Source organism: Canis lupus, chromosome 25 (assembly GCF_048164855.1).
Source record: "Canis lupus baileyi chromosome 25, mCanLup2.hap1, whole genome shotgun sequence".
Taxonomy (NCBI): Eukaryota; Metazoa; Chordata; class Mammalia; order Carnivora; family Canidae; genus Canis; species Canis lupus.
The window spans coordinates 25,310,520-25,332,245 of record NC_132862.1 but is presented as its reverse complement, the minus strand read 5'-3'; the positions used below and the strand labels follow the sequence as shown (position 1 = coordinate 25,332,245).

At 36.7% G+C, this 21,726-nt stretch overlaps 1 protein-coding gene across 2 annotated transcripts; it reads left to right on the top strand.

Annotated features, from left to right (window-relative positions):
- Positions 1–2,609: 2,609 nt before the first annotated feature.
- CMAS (cytidine monophosphate N-acetylneuraminic acid synthetase) lies at positions 2,610–21,726 on the top strand. 2 transcript variants are annotated; one of them, XR_012017614.1, is made up of 9 exons: positions 2,618–2,978; positions 9,991–10,133; positions 10,269–10,424; positions 15,297–15,430; positions 17,112–17,206; positions 17,582–17,753; positions 18,518–18,671; positions 19,314–19,474; positions 21,130–21,726. XR_012017614.1 is itself a non-coding variant. In XM_072798715.1 (8 exons), exons 1-8 carry the CDS (start codon positions 2,719–2,721, stop codon positions 21,318–21,320), a joined length of 1,305 nt encoding a protein of 434 aa, XP_072654816.1. In that variant the 5' UTR covers positions 2,610–2,718; the 3' UTR covers positions 21,321–21,726. The 2 variants fall into 2 exon arrangements, 1 of the variants encoding a protein (XP_072654816.1); XM_072798715.1 differs by lacking the exon at positions 19,314–19,474 and having other exon boundaries at positions 2,610–2,978.

Here is a 21,726-nt window from a genome sequence, read left to right as displayed (position 1 = left end):
TACAGAATCATAAAACAAGAGTTAATATGAAAATATGTTCTTTCACTATAAATATGAATGAATTATTACTTGGCAGCAACACTTCACACTCGTCTCTAAAAAAAGGATGAATCTGAATATTTGCTTTGAGGGTGGTTTATTTTTATTCCTCCAAACTAATCCAAAAACAAGCTAACATTTCTTTTTCCTGGCATAGTCATTCTTTCTCTTTAAAAAAAGGTTATTGTGATAAGAACACTTCACATGAGATTGACTGTCTTAAAATTTTAAGTGTATGATACATTATTATTGACTATAGGTACAATGTTCTACAGCAGCTCCCTAGAGTTTATTCAACTTGCTTAACTGAATCTTTATGCTCATTGTTTAGGTAGAAGAAAACTATATTAACTAAGTATACTCTAATTTTACTGAAAAAATATTTATTAAACTTCCATGTGCCATATTTGGAACTAGACGAACTATTTTCTACTTCTACTACCATCCCCCACCCCAGTCTCTCTTTTTCTCTTCTCTCAAGATTGAAATCAGCCAGTTCTCAAGCCTAACCAAAACCGTACTGTAACAATATAAAGATTACAAAATGCTTAATTATCATACGATTGCAACTATAAACAAAAGTGTGTGTGGGCAGAGACTGGAGAAGTAATATGAAATGCAGCTCACTGACATTTACTGAACACAAACTCGGACCCACACACTGTTCTAGATATGATTACAAAGAAGGAACAGTCCCTCTCCTGGAGCTGCCCACAATCTCATAGCATTTACGGAAATCCTATAATCTCTTTGATAAGTAACATCGGTAGCACTTGCTTTCTCCGCAGCTTGGAGGACACCAATGTACCACAGGAGCCAATCTACTGCAGTGTTGGCGGCCCAGTAGGGCTTACGGGCCTCTAGGGAACTACTGTGGAGAATGGCGACCGTATTATTAGTGGTACCTAGGGTTGTTATTGAGGTAGAGAGTAAAAGAGAGTTTTGGTGTGTAAGAAGCAGTAGGTGTCCTCCTCACACCATTATCCAAAAAAATCAGTGTTGGTGTCTCTGAAGCATAATAACTGCAAGCTTCTATTCAAATAGCCAGTGAGAGGGGAGGGTGGCAAATTGACCATTTGCTCTGGGATGGTTCTTGGAACGTAACTCCCTTCTCCAAGCTTGCATCAAGGTCTGTTTATAGCCATCCTTTCCCATATCTGCCAGCGCAGCACCCTCTCCCTGAACCAGTCCCAGGAAGGGTTGGTCCATCAGCTACTTCACAGGCAAAGAGATGTGAAGTTTCTAGTGCCTCTCCTAAGATCTAAAACACAAAAGGCTTTTTCTCTCCTTTTCAGAAAGGGCCAAGACCTGAGAAGTGCAAAGGCCTTTTTACCTTCCTTGAAAAGAAACAGCAGTACCACTTCCCGTTCCTTCTAGATGTGTTAGTCTCTACTAGACAAGAAGACTATTTCTAGATACAGGCTTGCAGAAGTGGTGAAAGACAAAATATGTGTTAGGTCAGAGGAACTTTGCCAAAAAGAAAGAAGAGATTGTGTGCGTGTGTGTGTATACATGCCTTTGAATCTCTTACTGGATCAAGATATTTAATGACACCACAGGGCTCTTTCTCTCTTCTCTTCTGCATGTCTTGGCACTGCTATTTTCGGTGTGAGCATTGGTCTCCCAGCCCATTTCAGAAGAGCAAACTCCCCTATTCCCTCTCGCTCGTCTTGCCCTGAAGAGTCAGATTTATAGTGTTTTTAGTAGCCCAAAACTTAGCAAGAAAAAGATCCTTTCTTCCCCAGAGTCTCTGGGAAGGATTCCAATGGGCTCTGCTTGGTCATGTTCCTACCCCTAGACCACAGCTATGTTCAGAAAGATGAGACACTATATCCACCAGTTTGGGTCACACACTCGCCTCTGCAATGCAGAGGATGTGACTGAAAGCTCCACCAGATAATAGAGGCAACATTTTCTAAAAGGAAAAGATTTATAGCGAACAAAACAACAACAATAACAACAAGAATAGGTGATTACTACACTGTAGGGGAATAGTCAAGGTTGACTTCCAAGTTTTCAATGCTACCTGTTGGGTGACGTTGATAGAAAATGGAGATGTAGAAGCAGTTTGAGCCCATATGGAGAGTGGAGCTTTTTAAATGTCGAATTGAAGGTGCCTGTAGGACATCTGAATGAGGTAATCTCTTGGAAATAGAGAGTCAGAAACCTAGCAGAAAAATATATGCTTATAATTTTTTAAATATAAGACTGATTCGTGTTAGGGTGCATCTGAGTGCGCAGTGGGAAACCCACTACATTTCTTAAGTGGGTAAGTTCTTTAGCAAAAAAAAAAAAAAAATATATATATATATATATATATATATATATAAAATCTATGTTGCCTATTTTAGAAATCTCTGTATAATATCAACCCCGTGCTCCCAGAAGCTGCACTTCTTTCTAGTTATCTCTGGACGGCCCCCCTTCTCCCTCCGCTTGGCGCGGGTTTGGGGACTCCCAGGCAGAGCCTAACTTGGCCTACCGGACCCAGGCGAGACGGCCGCGGACTACAATTCCCGGCATGCCCCGCAAAGGGCGGCCCGCGGCAGGGGCGGGGCCAGGGCCGGGACCAGCCACCCCCGCGAGCGGTCGGGCGGGGAGATCGGGCGGCGCCGAGCTGAGGTGGCGAGAGAAGAGCTCCCGGATGTGGAGAAGCTGGGGAGAAGGCGTGGGAGGAAGATGGACTCGGTGGAGAAGGGGGCCGCCACCTCCGTCTCCAACCCGCGGGGGCGGCCCTCCCGGGGCCGGCCGCCGAAGCTGCAGCGCAACTCCCGCGGAGGCCAGGGCCGAGGTGTGGAGAAGCCCCCGCACCTGGCGGCCCTCGTTCTGGCCCGGGGCGGCAGCAAGGGCATCCCCCTGAAGAACATTAAGCACCTGGCGGGGGTCCCGCTCATTGGCTGGGTGCTGCGTGCGGCCCTGGACTCGGGGGTCTTCCAGAGGTGCGCATGTGCGAGAGTGGGCGGCGCGGCCTGGGCGGGGGTCGGGTCGCGGCGCCGCGGAGCAGCGGAGCCGCGGAGCCGCGGAGCCGGGCCGCTGGGGGGCGGGGGTGCCCGGGTGCCTGCTCCCGGGCGGGGCGTGCAGGGTCCGGGCCGTCTGGGCGCCCGTGGGGAGCGCAGGGACCAAGTGCCCGGCTTCTTCCTTGTTCCGAATCAGCTGTCAGGCTTGACCTGGGACACTTCCTTGTCCCTGCCCTTGAGAGCGCCGCCCGTGAAAGGGGCGCTTCCTCCTGTGCCGCCGCCGCCGCCCCCGGGTTGACCTCCCGGGTGAAGGAGGCCGCCACCCCTGTGAACCGTCTGTGGTTCTAGGTGAACTCTCGCAGACGGAGGCCATCGGGGTTCCCCTGTTGCTTAGCCGGTGATGACCACCTGGTGCCTGCCCATCGATTAGGGAGCCGTCAGGCTCGTGAATGGAGTGAGGTGTCAAGGCTTTCTAGTTTCGAGCTCAGCTTGGAGATCTCTTTCTGACCTTTGAAAAATACTCCAAGCTCTCAGCCTGTGAGTCAGCACAATCTAGGAAACTACCTACAGCTCTACCTAGGCAAGAGGTAGTGAGAAAACGTACGGCAGGCTGTTTTATGATGTGCTTATCAAATGGTTTTTATTATATCTTTGGAAGCTCGTGTGCCCGAAAGACAAGTTTTAATTGTGCATCCTGCAGAGGCATTGCCATATGCCATTTTGGTCAGGAGTTAACGAGCTGATGTCCTTCATAAAAGAAAGAATTCTGTGTTAGGAATGAGTTGACACATAGTAACTTCACCCTAATTATGATTGAATTTGTTACTGTGGAAAATAAACTTTTTTAATGTTTGGGTTTTGGGTTCCTAAAGAGGTGATTGTTTCTGGAGCCTGTTAATTGCCCCGTAATATACGGGTATATGATTTTCATGTAACTCGCCTTGTTTAACAAAAGATACTCCAGAAGTATGAATTTACTAATTAATGTTTTAATCCAAAGGAAGCCTTGGGTGGGGCGAGGTAAATAGGGACAGGCACCCAGAAGATAACACTAGTGTAGTAATGTAATAGGAAGTGTGCAAAGGAGAGATAGGGAAAGACTTGGGGATTTAGTTCAATTCAGTAAACATTTACTGAGCCCCAGTTTCTACCATACACATCCAAGGAAACACCAAGATGAAATGACATGCTTCTTGTCATTCTGGAGCTTATAGACTCTGGGACATTTTTTCATCTGTACAAAGAGTGCACCCTGGGGGAAAAAAAAAGAAGGTGCATCGAGGCAGCAGCAATATGCCGTTTTTGTAAGATGAAGTAAAGATCAAAAGTCATTTTCTCGATAGATTAAGAACAAAACTCATTTACAACTCTTCAGTTGCATGTCAGGAAGCCCCTTTCAGCCTGGCTTAACAAAAAAGGGTAAGGCTTGTTTCAGGTACAATGAGATCCAAAGGCAAAAATTGATTCATTCATTTAGCAAATATTTATTGACCACCTACTATATGCCTGGCACTGTCCTGTGTTCGTTACTAGAGGTTGTAGCAGTAGCAATAGTCAGTCCCTCGTCTCAGGAACTTGCATTATAATGATGAAAGACAGGCAGTATACCAACAGTATATACTGTATTTGGTGGTGATAAATATTTTCAAGAAAATTAAAGCAGGGTAAGGGAATGGTGCACCCTGTCACCAGAATCCTCCATTTCTTGGTTCTTTTGATATGCTCTACCTTTTACGGTGTCAGGCGGTTGTGCTGAGAACTGCAAAACTCTCAGCGCTTAACAACTTGTCCAAACTCGGAAGGCCATGTTTCTAGGCCTTCCCTAGTGGGGAATGTGTACCCCTTTAAAATGGCTGAGAAAGCTCAATGCTGCCAGGAGAATTTTTGTTTCAGGGACAATCTGGTGACAGGCAGCCTCTGAACCCCCCTCAGAAAAACTACTTTAGAAAGCTTATAATTATAAACCCCTTCTCCATCCTTTGGAATATAAATCTACCACCCCAGACTGTTTTCTCAAGGACCAGAGAGCTATCTCTTTGAAGTGCAAACACCTTTGAGAATTAAGGGCCTAGATTCAATGGGCACCTTGCTTCAATTCGCTTCTTGCCTCCCATCATAAAGTCAGAAGTAAACAAACCCTGATGGCCTAGTCACATGAACTAACCCCCTCTAACACCCCTGCAATACTTTTTTCTTAACGCACTACAGCCTTTAAGAAATCTCCAGCCTTTATTTTGGGGAATTTGAGTTTAGTTTATGCCGGATTCTTTCCCCTATTGCCATAGTTAACAAATTAGACCTGTCCTTACCGCTTTAGTGTCCCGCTTTGTTTACTTCTTTATTTTACTCTTTATATCCTTCCCAGTTTAAGTCTAGCCAAAAAAGAGTCTCTCTGGGTCACCTGCTTATCCTCGAGCCAGTCACTGTGGCTACAGCAGTGCTTGTATTGGTACAGTTTAGCTGCCTCTTCCACTCTTGGAGCTGGTGATGGAGCGCCCCCCCCCCCCCCCCCGCAAGCACCATGTGACAGTTTCATCAAGAGAAAAATTGGAGTATGATTACCAAAGAATAGATGCTGGGTGTCAAAACCCAACAAATAGCCATTTTAGCAGACATAGGGGATCTTGCTACGAAATAATCGGAAAATATATTACGCAGCAATTTTCCTGTTTCCATTTATTTAAATTCATTTGTACAAAATTCCATGCAAGAATAAATGATTCCTGAGAACTTTTTCTGTTCTAGTTTTGTTTAATACATCTAGAGTATAAGCATCTTGACAATAGGAATGATATTTTATACTTAAAGCCACCTATGATGGTATCTGTTACTATACTAATAACAGTAATTAGAAGAAATAAAACCAGTATTTTCCTTAACCAGCAAAATGAGCATAATCTGCCTGACTCTGCCTTCTCAAACTTAGAATATGGTATAATAAAGTGATTTTCCTCTCTTTAGTTTGCATAGCTGTTTGCTATGTGGTGGCATCCCTTCTGAGATCTGGAAAGTTCAACTAAAAAGGTAATGAAAGGGACTAGCACTACTTCCGCCATGCAGTTTTTGCTGATCCCCTCAATGGAAAGTAACTGTACCTTTGTTTTCTGAATACAGAGCAGCATTGTTCAGAGCTTTTAGTGCATGCACTGTGCAGGGAGGTAAGGCCAAAGACCCTGGTGGTCAAACTGCGGATTGGAATTTCTAGCTTCACCACATGTTAACTGCAACTTTGGGTAAATCACTTAACATCTGTGCCTCAATTTCCTTATCTGCAGAATGGACTTAAGTATCCACCTCAAAGGCTTGCTGAGGGGATTAGGTGAGGTAGTGTACATACAGCCTTTAGAATAGTGTCTGCCGTATAGTGTATGATATATCCTTGACATTTACCCCTCGTATTGAAGGTTTTTACAATCTTGATGTCTTCTGCGGGTCACAGTTTCCTTACTTGTAAAATGGGAAAGTTGTAATTATCTTCAAAATTCTTTCCATTGCTAACGTGCTTTGACCTTCAAGTATTCATGGACTTGTGTCTTTACTCTCTATTTCAGGGGTCCACCAGCTTTTCCTGTAAAGGGCCAAATTCTAAATATTTTAGACTTTGCAAGCCAAATGGTCTGTGTTGCTCAGCTCTGTTGTATGTTGTGAAAGTAGCCAAACAATACATATGTGAATGAGCATAGCTGTATTCCATGAAAAGTTTATTTATGAAAACAGGCAGGCTGTGAGCCAGATTTGGCCTGGGATGACCCTTGCTCTACTGGGTTGAAGAACTTCTTGTGAGCAGGTACTCTTACTGATCTTGGTATGCTTAATGTGTTGGGACCTCAATTAAAATGTGTTAATTTGGATTTAATTGATTTATTCTGAAGCTTCAGTCCAAATTTGGAGCAACCTTGTCACTCCACACCTTCTATTTTCTTTCTTTGAAATATTCACCCGAGGAAGGAATTGAAGAAAATTGCAGCTGCCCGATTGTGTTTCTCAAGGCTAGGAAATGCTTTGGAGATTATTTTGTTCAAAACCATGATTTGTTCATTGAGGAAAATTTTTCTGGCCTGCTCAGAGTCAAAGCTAACAATACTTTCAAGGTTGCTAACTTTGCATACTAATTTGGCAGTTGAGAAAAAATGCTAAGAGGATTTTTTTTTTTCATTTAGTAAAAAGTTACTGTTAGAGGTGGGTTTGTAAGAGCTTCACTTCAACAGTGGTTCAATGTTGTGTTAGGAAACCTCAGAACAAATTGATTTTGTAAATGTTACCTAACATACTTGTGGGGAAAAAAAAAAGCCCACGACCTTTAGTTTCATTTGTAGGGTGTAGATTTATGATTAATGGTAGGCCTATGCTGTGTTATCCTTAAAATGGCAGTTTATGATTTGAAATCATTTTGATAGGCGTCAGGGTTGATAGTCTTGTTCATCCTGTTAGATGTAATATGACTTCATCCTGTTAGATGGTAAAGCCATTAGCATTAGGCTTTGACGTCTACTCTGTACTTGCTTTTAAATTTTATTAGGCCTGTTTATTCACTTGCTCATTCTTTTTTGCCCTTCCTCTTCTGATTCCCCTAAACCAAAGGAAGTCTAGCTACTTACATAGTTATTAATGATGATCATTGTATTTTAAGTCTACATATGGGATGCTGGGATGCTATTTTCATATGTATAAATTAGACTTTTGGACCTTTGAAATTCTGAAAGCAGAACTTCAGTTTTCCTTCCAACAGAGGCAGTGTGAGGATTAAATGAGACTGTGTCTATGTTCCTTTATTGCCATTCCTATTTTATTATTTCGAATAGCTAAAACGTATGAAAGGTTTATTGTGTGTTGTGGTTTGTATGTAATCCCCATAACAACAATATGAGGTAATTACTGTTATTATCACCTGCATTTTTTTTTAATCACCTGCACTTTACTGAAAATTGAGGCTTAGGGAGATTATGAATTTTCCCTAAGGTCATATAGCTAACATGTGGTGGAGCCAGGATTTGAACCCATTCCTTCAGATCCCATGCTGTTAACCATTTATTGTTTCATTTATTAACACATATAGATTGAGCATGTTATGTAGCAGTCACTATAAAAAAAAACTTTGCAAAAATAAAGCATTGTAGAGAAGTTAGTCATTGCTTTCTTACCTTTCTTTCCCAGATGGTTTAAAGGGAATTCTAGAACTGTGTTGGCCTCTGTCTCTACTAATAGGCTGAGAACTGAAAGTTTCTCAGGAAAATGGACTATCTTGTCTCCATTGCCCAAAGTAGGACCTGAAACATAATAGGCACTCAGTAAATGTTTCATGAATAAAGAAATATGAAGGAATGATAAAAGGGAAGAAAGAAGAAAAACCTCTTCCAAAACCTCTGTTGTTTTTTATTCACCTTTTAAGCGTTTCAAAAATATCACTAAATCCTGTGGTGTTGCATTTTCATTACAGAAAATCAGAATAATAAACAAAAGCAGTAACTTATTTCAATTAGTGACGTAAATTATATGTCAAAAGACCATTTCTTTTGCTTTTACTAATTCACTTTTTAATGTATTTACCATCTTCCCATCCTGCCTTCACCTTCTGTATTTTAAAACTAGGTTTTCACTGGTACTTTACTTTTTTATATACCTTTAACTATGATATTTCTCCAGTAAAAATATGCCCCCAAATATTTCAGATTTCAAGATGGGGAAAAATGGGGGGGGGGGGTGTTCTGTGTTCTGCCTTGCAGAGTGACAGTAAATGGGAGACATCTGACCCCCTGGCCAGTGGCTCATCTTGTTTACTAGACTTTAAAAAAAAAAGGAAATTTTAGGGGGTTTATTGACTTTATCTCTGGATTTAATCCTCCTTCCACATATATTAAAGGGAAGAACGGAAATTAATAAATGAAATCTAGAGGTGTTAGAATATTTTCTATATTTTCTATATTCAATAAACTTCTATCTCCTTAAAAAAAAAAAAGAAAGGTTTCTTTAGTTTCTCACTTTCTTTTCACTCTTGACAATTGAGCATAGACATCTGAAACATGCAGTTCCTCTTATCCCCAGTAAATTATGAATGAAGGCAATAAAAAAATAAATAAATGCATATGCCAGAGACTAAGTCATTAAACTTTGTGTAATATCACTAATAAAACATTGTGGCTAGAGTAATATTCACATTTTTTGTTTCTAGCAAAAGGGAATTTGTAAAGGTCTAGGAAATAACCTCAGTAGAGACTGGCACGTTACTCCAAAGTAGCATTTTACTCCTAGTCATCATCTTATAAATTTTAAATAGTGAGCCATGTAAGATGTGGTTAAAGGAGCAATTAAATTAAATTTCCCAGAGCTCATCAAGTCATGTTCTCCATGTCTATAATTGTTGTCAATGGCTATTAGTCGATTCTGTGTTCATGTATTTATAGTATACCTACTGTTAGTTGGCAGACCAAGAGAGTTGGATTCTCTGATTATTTTGAGCCTAGATTTGGGCATTTCATTGCTTCCAAGCTTGAAATTCTTTCAGCTTCATGGTTTGGCTAAGCCAATTCGATTTTTTTTTCTTAGCAAGTCTATTAAAATTCTCATACAATAATTTGGATTTGAATAAGCAGGATCTTCTTTATTTCCTTTAGATTTATTTGAACTTCTGGCCACTACTGTTTTACATAATATACCAGTAGCCTTAAAAAATACAAGTGTCATTTTTTTCTAATCTTATAAAACTATAGGGCTCCATAAATAATATTTATATAAATAATATAAGACATAATACAAATACAATATTTTTTGTAAATATAAATGGTACTACATTTTTATTCAGATATTATATAGTTTATATGCAAAGTATAATTCTTTAATTATATATTTTATATGACGTTAGATCTGTGTTTATTTTTTGATGGTATAAAAATTATTCTAATATATAAGCTGTATTTTGGGGTTGCAGAAGTCCTTTTTATCTTTAGTGGCTTCTTTTAATGATTTGGCTTTTTATATTTTTTTAATACCTATACAGTGTGTGGGTTTCAACAGACCATGATGAAATTGAGAATGTGGCCAAACAATTTGGTGCCCAAGTTCATCGAAGAAGTTCTGAAGTTTCAAAAGACAGTTCTACCTCACTAGATGCCATCATAGAATTTCTTAATTATCACAATGGTATGAATTTGATAGTTTATTCAAAATTTTATATAATTTCCACCTTATTTCACAAGACTCATTTTTACAGTTGAAGATCTTTGTATTCCTTGCAAAGAACCTTGATGTCCTTTTCATTTGTTTTGTCTTTTTAAGAGGTTGATATTGTAGGAAATATTCAAGCAACTTCTCCGTGTTTACATCCTACTGACCTTCAAAAAGTTGCAGAAATGATTCGAGAGGAAGGATATGATTCTGTTTTCTCTGTTGTGCGACGCCATCAGTTTCGATGGAGTGAAATTCAGAAAGGAGGTAATCTATCAGTATTTTAACTTTTATGGAGAATCAGTTTTTCATATGTAGATATTCTTTAGGAATGAAGGGAGCAACATCGAATTAACTGTAGTAGGTAATGACATTTATAATCAGTTCTAAGTCTTGTGATTATTGAGACGACAGACCAAATTCCCTGCTTTACTTTTTACAAATGGACATTTTAACACTCTATTTGCCTTTTGAGGCAGGCATGTCATTTTTATAGATGTGAAATACTTGTTTGTTCTAGGCTTACTTGGTAAACTCCATATAAATCGTAATTGGGATCATGGGGATAGCAGTCTACCAAAAATGTTCTGGAGGACCTTAGGAATAAATTATGGAATTGCTTCCCAAAATAGGTCACTCCTATGTAAGGAGACTTCCACAGTAGTTAGCAGGAGCCTGATTTCTAGTTAGATAAACTAGTAAAATATGGAATAAAGAATAGGATGGGTGTACCTGGGTGGCTCAGTGTTTGAGTAACTGCCTTCAGCTCAGGTCATGATCGCAGGGTCCTGGGGATTGAGTTCCTCATCAGGCTTCTCACAAAGAGCCTGCTTTCCCCTGTACCTATGTCTCTGCCTCTCTCTCTCTGTGTCTCATTAATAAATAAATAAAATCTTTAAAAAAAAGAATAGGATGACCAACAAATAGGTGAATATTGTAATATACGTAAGGAAAGATGATATGATTTCTTTTAGGTGCCCTGATATTTGTTGAATATAGAAAACCTGGCCTAATTGTCTCCAACATATGTGTGACTTAAAGGAGACAGTAAGGAAAGTGCAATGAAACTGGAGACCGAGCAAAAAAGAACAAGTAAGAGGATAAAGAAGGGCTGAAAATAAGATTCTTTAATCTCAAAATACGAATGCTACCCAAACCAATGAAATATATCAATAAATACATTTACTGATTGATGTCATTCAGTAAATGTTTACTGGTTGTCTTCTCTGTGCCAGGTTCTGTGTTAAGCTATATATTTTAACTTTGAACTTACTTAGCAAATTTCCGAAATAATTTCTAGGAAGGATCTATTAAAACTTAAAAAACAAATTTTTGAAGCAAATCAAGGAAGCCCAGTGTTCAATTGAATGTTGAGCTTTATGTGCTATATGATTAAAGTTCAAGAAGTTCAGGAAATATGTACATTAAATAGGTGACAAGGCCATAAAAAATAGATCCATGAATATCTTTAAGAAAATTAGAAATGTTTGAATAAATATCTTTTAACGTCAAGAAGTGAATGTTAGGAACAAGAGCTTTGTCTTGTCATATTTTCTTAGAACCACTGTGAAACAGACTCCTATTGATGAACAGTGGTTCTCACCCAGAGTGGTATTTCTTGTGATTCTATTCTCATGTTTCTTGTTTATAAAATCACTTAAAGTTCTGCTGGATTAATAAATTCTTGAAAAATTATTCCGTTTTATACTGTATAACTTTTTGTATTCTTTTTTTGTAATCACGGTAGAACCTTACCATCTAATATAGTAGCCTTTACCACTGTTAGCACTCAAAGTATAGTTAGTCCAAGTTGAGATATGCATTAAGCAAAAAATACATATTGGACTTCTAAGATTAGTATGAAGTATTTGCAATATATCTAATAATTCTTACATTTGTTACATGTTGAAACAATACTTTAGATACTAAAGTATTAGGGCTAAATAAAATCTATTATTACAATTAATTTCACTTCTTTTTACTTTTTCTAAACTGTAGGCATTAGAATATTTTAAATTATATATATGGCTCACATTATATTTCTATTTGACAGGACTGCTCTGAGGATTACACTTTGCACTCTTACATTGTTATAATCTGCCTGAATTTGTATTTTTACAAATAACTAAGAAACTTATAGTAGTAAATTTCTATTTAGCTCCTGCCTTTTATACTATTATTGTCACATAATCTATTTCTATATATATTATGACCCCATGATATATTATTGTTATACTTATTTTAAACAGTTAATGATGTTTTAAGTTATTTTAAAATAGTCATTTATCTTCACCTGGATATCTATCTTTTTTTTTTTTTGTTATTCTTAATTTCTTCCCACTTACGTGTGCTTCTGTCTTACAGGGTATTTCTGTTAGTAACAGGTCCTCTCAGCTTTTGTCTGTCTAAAAATGTCTATAATTCACTCTTATCTTTGAAGGGCATTTTCACTGAATGTAAAATTTTGGTTTGCCCTTTTTTTCTTTCAGCATTTTAAGATTTGATGTTACTGTTTTGGAGATGAATTTTTAATTTGTCATTTCATTATTTTCTGCCATCCATTGGTTTCTTAAAAGAAACCAGCTGTTATTCTGATCATTGTTTCTCTAAATATAATGTCTTTTTTCCCCGCAGGCTACTTTTAAGATTTTTCCCTTTATCTTAATTTTTCATAGTTGACTCCAATTTGTATTGCTGTGGGGATTTTTGTGTTTATCCTATTTAGGATCCTCTGAATTTCTCATGCCTGCAGGTTGATATCTGTCATTAGTTTGCAAAAATTCTGTGTCATTATCTCTCCACATATTTCTTCAACATTTTTTCTCTCCTTTCTTTCTTGGACTCAGAGTTAAGTGTATAAAATAAATTTTATGGGGTCCACATGTCTCTCACAGTCTGTTCTGCATTATTTGTTGATTTTCTCTCTGTGCTTCATGTTGAGTAATTTCTGTTGACATATTTGAGTTCATTGATCATTTCTTCTGACTTGTCCAGTGCACTGTAAGTCCTGTCTAGTGAATTATTTCAGATATATGTGTTTTCCATTCTCGCATGTACATTGCAGTTAATTTTTAGAAATTCTGTTCTCTGTTGAAATTCTCCATCTTTTTAAATCTTTTCCTCTACAGTCTTTGACATATTTATGATAGTTATTTGAAAATCCTCAGTTGTGGGTTCTGACATCTGGGTCATTTATACTTCTGTTTCTACAACTGTTTTTCTCTAGTTATGGGTAATGTATTTCTGCTTCTTCATAATGACTCATATTTTGTCCTATGCCTGACATAGAGACTGGAGTACAGTTGACCTTTGAACAACACTGATTTGAACTGCATGGGTCCACATACAATGTTTTTCAATAAATACAGTCTAGTACTATAAATGTACTTTCTCTCCTTTATGATTTTCTTAGTAGCATTTCTTTGCTGTAGCGTATTTTATTGCAACAACACAATACAAATAACATACAAAATATGTGTTGATTATGTTATTGGTAAGGCTTTTGGTCAACAGTAAGCTAGTAGTAAAGTTTGGGGGAGAACCAAAAGTTGTATGTGGATTTTGACCGTCTGGGGAGGGCACACCCTTTCTTCTATCAGGCAGATAGGATATGGAGCTAGTCTCTTTGACCCAGTTAGGAGTTGTGCTCTTTACCTCTTTAGTGCAGGTATCTTGCCAGAAGATTGATCTTGTCCGGACTGCTGATAACCTCGTACTAACAGGACTTTGGGATCTAAGCACCACACAACTATAATCTCTCCCTGCGTTCCAGCCCATCTCTAGCTTCTTGTGCCATAACACTCAGCAAGAGTCCTATAGCAGAATAATCGAGTGGGAAGAACTAGCTCTGTGTTTGCACTCCTATAGAAGCCAATCTATGCTTCAAGTCCACAGGGCCATTAAAAACTCTCCTGGTTTTTCTTTACCCCGGCAGAGTCCCTCTGCTTATGCCAAGTTTGATCTTTCTTTCACTTCCTCCTCAATTCAGTAGATGTCCCCAGAGAGAAAACAGCCATTGATCCTTGTTCACTTAGGAAAGACTTGCCCCTCTCATTCCTTTTCTTCAGAGTACCACTTGAACTATCAAGTTTGTTTGTTGCCTATCTCTACCACTAGATTCTACACTCCATGAAAGTAGAGTCATATTCATTGCTACAAATCCAGTGCCTATAAAACTATATCATATGTAGCTATTCAATGTATATAGTATAAATTTATTTATGGATTTATAGCATAAATGAGTATTTTTCCTAGATTATATCAAACACTGGTAGATTAGGATTGAACAGAGGATGGTTCAGTTAGTCAAGTAAGTAGAAGTTTTTTCTAGAAGCTGTTACACACATAAGTGACAGCCAAAAGTAAAGAAAGATTCTGAAGAGTCACCAGCTTTAAACACACACACACACAGAACCATGCGTGCATATCAATACACATCCATAAACACAACTTTGGGAAAAATACAGTAAAAAGGCAAGAGGATCCCTATTTATCAGTACTGAGGGCTTCATTCATTATATGATGTTATAATCACTAATATTGATAATTGCTGATCCTTCATTACCAAGGATAGTAATAAGTAAATTGTATTTATTATTGTGCTTAGTATATTTTTAAACTACTGGTAAGAATATGTAACATATAAACATTTTTATCAATATAAAAGTTTCAATAATTTAATGCGTAAGTCTTCAGTTTTCTGTAATAGTTCTGTGAATGTAATTTCTCAACCACCTTATATAAACACACATTGTATTGCTACAGAAGCAAATAAGAGAAATATATTAAGACATTCAAATAAGGATATTTTATGACAAGTTCTGTCCTTTTGAAGCTGCCTTAAGGCTGCCTTGAGGTCCTCCCAGATTTTGTATTTTTAAAAATGTCTTAAAATCTCAATTATTCAGAATTCTTCTGTAAAATACTTTTCTATAATTAGATAATAATAACTATTAAGTATTTATTAGCAAACAAAGATAAATCATCAGGATCATTAGAGATTTTTGTCCTTTAAAAGTCCATTTATTTATCAAGATAGAAAAATATTTTACATTTTCAGTCTACTTTTATTTTTTAAAAATTACTAAATGAACTTAGTTTTCAAAGCAACATAGACTTACTATAGCTTTTTGCTTTTAGTTCGTGAAGTGACTGAGCCTCTGAATTTGAATCCAGCTAAACGACCTCGTCGACAAGACTGGGATGGAGAATTATATGAAAATGGCTCATTTTATTTTGCTAAAAGACATTTGATAGAGATGGGTTATTTACAGGTTTGTGCCTTCATTTTGCAAAAATCTTTTAAACCTTTTTATTTGTATACCTCAGTTCTAAGGAAGACATATGGCACAGTTCATACAGAAAGTATCAGTTTCTAGAGGAAAGGCAATAACTGATAAGATTTATCCTCTGGGGCATTTAACCTGTAAGGTTATAATAAACTAATCTTTAGAATCCAGTGAATATGCAAGGAATTCTGCTCTAACTAAGAAATGAGTCATATACCGGATGTTGTACACATGTCCTGATATTCATTTCATTCCATTCAAAATTGTTTTTAATCCACAGTTTGTTACTCTCAGGTTGTGGTTGAACAGTTGAATAAAAGCCTATTGCTTTTAAAGACAGAAAAACATTGTAGATGGGAAGAGCACCAACCTGGGTGTCAGGAAAGCCAGATTATAGTTCTCTCTTTAATCTCTAACCATGTGGCTCTGAATAAACATTTTGTCTGTTCTGAATCTCATCACTCTCATTTTAAAATAATGAAGTTGGATGTCTCTCACATCTTTAGAGCCTACATGGTTATATCATATACTATTTGTTCCTTTTAGTTAATAGCAGTTACTTATTCAATCCTTATTATATACCAAGGACTATACAGAGCACTTTACATAGGTTATATCTCATGTAATCTGCATATGAGTGGAATAAAGTAGACATTCCTGGCTGAGTTTTACAGAGGAGGGAAAAAGGAAGTAATTGGCTCAGGGCATAAACAAGTAGTATTACTATTGGGACTTGGATTCAGGTCCTTACATTACTCAAAATCAGCATTTAAAAACCCCTCTATTTGCTGTGGTAAAAATTCTAATGTGACTCTTTCTCTGAGGTAAAAAGGATTTTTAACAATCTTCTGGCAGTATATAGGCAAACTGTAGACTGTTTAGTTAAGTTTGAGTATTCGGAAAAATTTGGTTGGACCCAGGGATAGCACTGTTTCCAAACTCTTTGTTAAGGGGCCTGTTATTTGACCCATTCCTAAAGTGTGAAGAACAATGCAGTATCTCATCATAAAATTTATGAAGAGACTGACAGTTCTAAAAAATCAAATTTTCCAGTAATTGATTTTGACATTCAAATTATCACAGTCATAGGAAGAGCCTCCCCCTCTACCCCTGACCCCAGGATCAAGTAATTGATCCTTCCTTTTGCCCACATGTGATCCAGACAATTATTGTCCACTCCCACATGTAGTTCAGGGATTTAAGACAATTCTGTACAATAATACTACAGGCATTTTTCTTCTCCTATCTTGATACTTAGTTGCAAATTGGAACATAAGTTCTGAAAATCCTTATACTGCTTTTGGATGCTAAGAGGAGAGACTATCAGAAGAGGTTACAGTTAGGGGTTTCTAGAAAATTCCTTCTCAGAATATTAGAAGATGGGTATTTCTGCTTTTTCCTGTCTTAAAATGGAAATCTACTTAAAGAAAAATAGGAAGCTTGCACTGTGTAGATAGAATTTGAAAAATATTATGGTGTATGCTTTGAATATGTAAGAAACAAGTTTTTCCCTCAAGAAAGTATTTGTTGTATGTCACTCATTTTACTGGGCTATTTATTTTTCTCAGTATTGTAGAAATGAATTCATTATTCTGTATTATAATAAACTTTTGGTATCACAAATAAATGTTAAAAACAATACTCACGGCATTTATACTATCTTTAGGGTGGAAAGATGGCATACTATGAAATGCGAGCTGAGCACAGTGTGGATATAGATGTGGATATTGATTGGCCTATTGCAGAACAAAGAGTATTAAGGTAAAAACAAGACTTGCACAGCTTTTGCACTTGACCCTGACATTCTTTTAGTAGATATGTGGTGTTTTCTAGACACTAATTTTTGATACTCCAACATTTTAGGATCTTTGTAATTTGTTTGTTCCTGTAAGGAAGATATACACGTAAAATATCCCTATGGATGGCTTATTCAATAACTTGAGAAACATGTAGTCTGATTAGACCACTCTACTCAAAGTTCTTACACTGGAAGTTGAAGTATATATATGATGTAAATGTGAAGGATGATGTTTGAATAATTGAGTGGGAATGGTTATTAAGTTTACTGGTGTTAGCCAGTTGAGAGGAAGTGATTAGTATTTCACTTGTACTCAGGTCTATTTTGGTTTCTTTTAGATATGGCTATTTTGGCAAAGAGAAGCTTAAGGAGATAAAGCTTTTGGTTTGCAATATTGATGGATGTCTCACCAATGGCCACATTTATGTATCAGGAGACCAAAAAGAAATAATATCTTATGATGTAAAAGATGCTATTGGGATAAGTTTATTAAAGAAAAGTGGTATTGAGGTATGTGTCCCCTGAATATAGTGATGGTTTTTAAGATGATGATTCAGGGTCAAAGACCATGTGAGGGAAATAAGAGATTTAAAACTTTAGTATTATCTGTTAAATTATCTGAACTTTTGCCTTCACATGCCTAGAAAATATCATACTCTTAGGTGAACAAAATTAGGCATTTTTCATTCAGCAAATAATATTTCTTGCTTATTCAATAAGTATAAACATTTTTAAATAGGAACTATGTCATAATTCCCATAGGATGTTTCAACAAGAAAAATTTCATAAAAGATAGGTATCAACATTTAGGAAAAAAGCAAATACCTTGTGGGTTTTTAAAAGATGTAGCTTATTCTTATGATTGAAAATTTTAATTCAAAATAACTTAATATATTTTCAAAAATGAAAGCTAAGATAATTTCTTATAATTCCCTAGAAATCTTAAGTATGTGTTCCTAAGCAGCTCAGGAGACAAGTTACAGACTTTCCTCTGGATAAATCGAATTATAAGAGAATCTTAGGTTAGGATCAGACCATGTATATTTTTTAACTTGCAGGTAGAATCCTTCCCACTGTAGAAACCAGTGTCTTTTACCTTTAGAAAATTCTGTAAAGATTCATTATTTTAAAATATCAGTTAATTTTATTCAATTGGTTCTTTAGAAGACCACTCACTTCTGGCTTATATTATTACCAGGTGTTGTTTCATTATGAAATACTTTTCTTTATTTTCTCATTTTGCCCTTCTTTCTTTCTTTTCTTTATTTTTTAAGGTGAGATTAATCTCAGAAAGGGCCTGTTCAAAGCAGACACTCTCTTCCTTAAAACTGGATTGCAAAATGGAAGTCAATGTACCAGACAAGCTAGCAGTTCTGGATGAGTGGAGAAAAGAAATGGGCCTATGCTGGAAAGAAGTGGCATATCTTGGTTGGTATCTTATTATTCAGCCATAATAAAATGGGCGAGGATTTTTTTTTTAAGAAATAGAGAAAAAAGAATAAGATTAGCATATTCGTAGTACTGAGGAAAGTACTAAATTGGGACAGCCTTTCTAGAGGTTTGATAGTACGTATCAAGTGTATCCTAGTAGACTGACCATGACACATGCTTTGGAGTCAGACCACACCAGTGACTAGTCAGCTGTGGTAATGTAAGCCTTAATTTCCTACCTTGTAAACTAAAGATAACAAGGGTACCTGTGTCATGGACCTGTTGTAGGAATTAATGAGATAATCTGGGTACAGCACTTAGCCGATTCCTAACATATAAGGGATTACAGTCTGGATGACTTGCTTTATTAAAAATGTCCCTAGTTTTAAATTGCAATTCCGGGAAGGAAATTGGGCAGATGTGCCAATAATGGAGGAAAGAAAAGAACCCACTTAAATGTGCAGGCTTGGGATTGATTGCTGGGAGTTGCTTATACCATTTGCAGTCTAATGTCTACATTTTAGATATTCAAGATGACAAGTTATTAAAATACATATAATATAACCCATGTATGAAATAAGTATTTGCAAGGGTAATATGGGCCTCAAAAGGAGAAGCACAGAAATGTTTTGGAAGCAGGTCATCTGAGGACTTCAGGACTGGCCTTTGAACCACATGTGAAGAGTCCCTGGAGAAGAATATTACTGAGCCCTTGATAGAAAATGATCCGGTTTTTGTAAGGAGAAAACAATTTTAATGATAACAAATTCCAGATATACCAATTATCTGCGCGACCTTAAGTGAGTTTCTTCAAGCCTTGGTTTTCCTACTTATAGTATAAACACAAATCAAACTTTATAAAGCTATTGGAAGGAAAATTGAAGATAATATAGAATGCCTAATATAGTGCCTGCAGGTAGTAAAATAGTGTGTATCACTTGTATCAGTAAAATTGTACAATTACATGGGCTAATATACAGTGATTATCCATAATAGTGGTAATTCAGATGATATTGATTTGGTGTTTTTGCCTTGATTTTTAAAAAATGTTTCTACCAAGAATATGCATTGCTTTCGTAACATTTTTAAAAAACTATAAAAAGCAGAGGCTAGAAAACAAGAAAATAGAGAGTAAACTCCAAATTTTAATTTTAAAATCAGAGCACTATTTTGTATGGATCACATAATGTATGAAAATATATTCCTTAAAATTATCAAAACTTACATATAAGTAAATTTTATTAAATTAATTACTTAATTAAAATTAATTTCCATCATCTTTCAGTGAAAAAAACTCAGATTCCAATACATTTAATAACTTAAAAAATTTCACTAGATAAATATGGAACTGATTTAAAACAAACTTTTTTAATGAGCGTTTTGGTCTACCGTATAGTAATAATTATACTCAGAATGGTAAATCTGAGGTACTGGGAGCTTCTGAAATTGATCCTATCAATATAAAACAGAAAGAGGGAGAGAAGAGCAGGGCAGGTGGAGAAAGGATGTAGTTTTGTCAGTGGGATGATAATTCTTCAACAAATAAGCAATATACAAATCAAAGAGAACTGTTACAGATTAAAAGTACTTAAAATATAGATCAGCAAAATGCAGTATATGGAATTAGGCTTCTGATGCAAACAAATCAACTATGAAAAAAGAAAATTTGGGATAACTGGAAATATTTGATCACATACTAATTACTAGATGATATTAAGGAATTGTTGATTTTGTTTGATGATATTGTGTCACTTTCTTTAAAATATACTTATTAGAGATAGATATACTTACAGGTTAGAGGTCAATGCTGAAGAGTTTGGGGGTAAAACATGATGTCTAGGAATTCCTTTCTAGCCTTCCCTCTAAAAAAAATAATGGGTGGAGCAAAGAGAAAAACATTTGATAATTATTCCACAATAACTTGGGGTTCTTGCATGTGTTTGGGATTTTTTTTTTTAAGATTTTTATTTACTTACTATTCATGAGAGACACAGAAAGAGGCAGAGACATAGGCAGAGGGAGAAGCTGCCTCCCTGCAGAGAGCCTGATGCAAGACTCAATCCCAGGACCCCGGGATCACGACCTGAGCTGAAGGCAAATAGTCAACCACTGAGCCACTCAGGTGTCCCTGGGATTTTTTTGATAAAAAGTTTAAGTCATTCATAATTTATATAGAATTTCTAATAATTCTAATATGCATGGCAATCAGAAATTATAATCTATTCTCTTTTAACTGATGAGCATTTATTTTGAATTGCTTAGGGGAAACCCTAGACCTCAATTATACTTGTATATACTTTAATGTCTTTGTTCCACCTTATTTATGGTATTCTTACATACAGTGCCTAAGTAGTCTTACTGAAGTTACCAGAATTACTTGCTGGTTGCTTTTTGTATTAGAATGAGTATTCTTTGTCTCCTTAAATACTCACCCTGGGTTTCTTTTACTTGATAGGAAATGAAGTGTCTGATGAGGAGTGCTTGAAGAAAGTGGGCCTAAGTGGCGTGCCTGCTGATGCCTGCTCCACTGCCCAGAAGGCTGTTGGATATATCTGCAAATGTAATGGTGGCCGTGGTGCCCTCCGAGAGTTTGCAGAGCACATTTTCCTACTAATGGAAAAGGTTATTAACTCATGCCAAAAATAGAAATTAGTATAATGTTAGGAAAGAAAGTATACAGCCTTCTTCAGCCACCTTTATTTTTGATTAAGTACAGTTCCATGTTGTAATGTTACAGAGAGTGTGATTTGACCTGTGATGTATCTTAATATATTTTAAAGCAGTCTTCTCGAATTGTCACTCCCAAAACCTTCTACAAAATAACTGTGCTCTACTTTTCTCTTTATGCAAGATAATTATTTAGAGATTAATACAGTCTTTCTCAGATTTTTAGTAAATGCAAGTAAGAACATCATCTAAATTGACTTTGTATTGTACCCTGTTAAACTGTGTGTTTGTGTGCTTTTAATGATGCTGAGATTTTATTTATTTGGGGACAATGTGTCTGGTAAGACATGCCCTTCTATTAATTAATAAAATTACATTTCACAAA

What these genes read in the sequence shown, in the direction of transcription:
- CMAS (XM_072798715.1), top strand. Translation starts at nt 2,719, where the DNA reads ATGGACTCGGTGGAGAAGGGGGCCGCCACCTCCGTCTCCAACCCGCGG. An exon ending in ATTTCTTAATTATCACAATG is followed by an intron (nt 10,134 to 10,268) that starts GTATGAATTTGA and finishes TGTCTTTTTAAG; the next exon opens with AGGTTGATATTGTAGGAAAT. An exon ending in GAGTGAAATTCAGAAAGGAG is followed by an intron (nt 10,425 to 15,296) that starts GTAATCTATCAG and finishes TTTTGCTTTTAG; the next exon opens with TTCGTGAAGTGACTGAGCCT.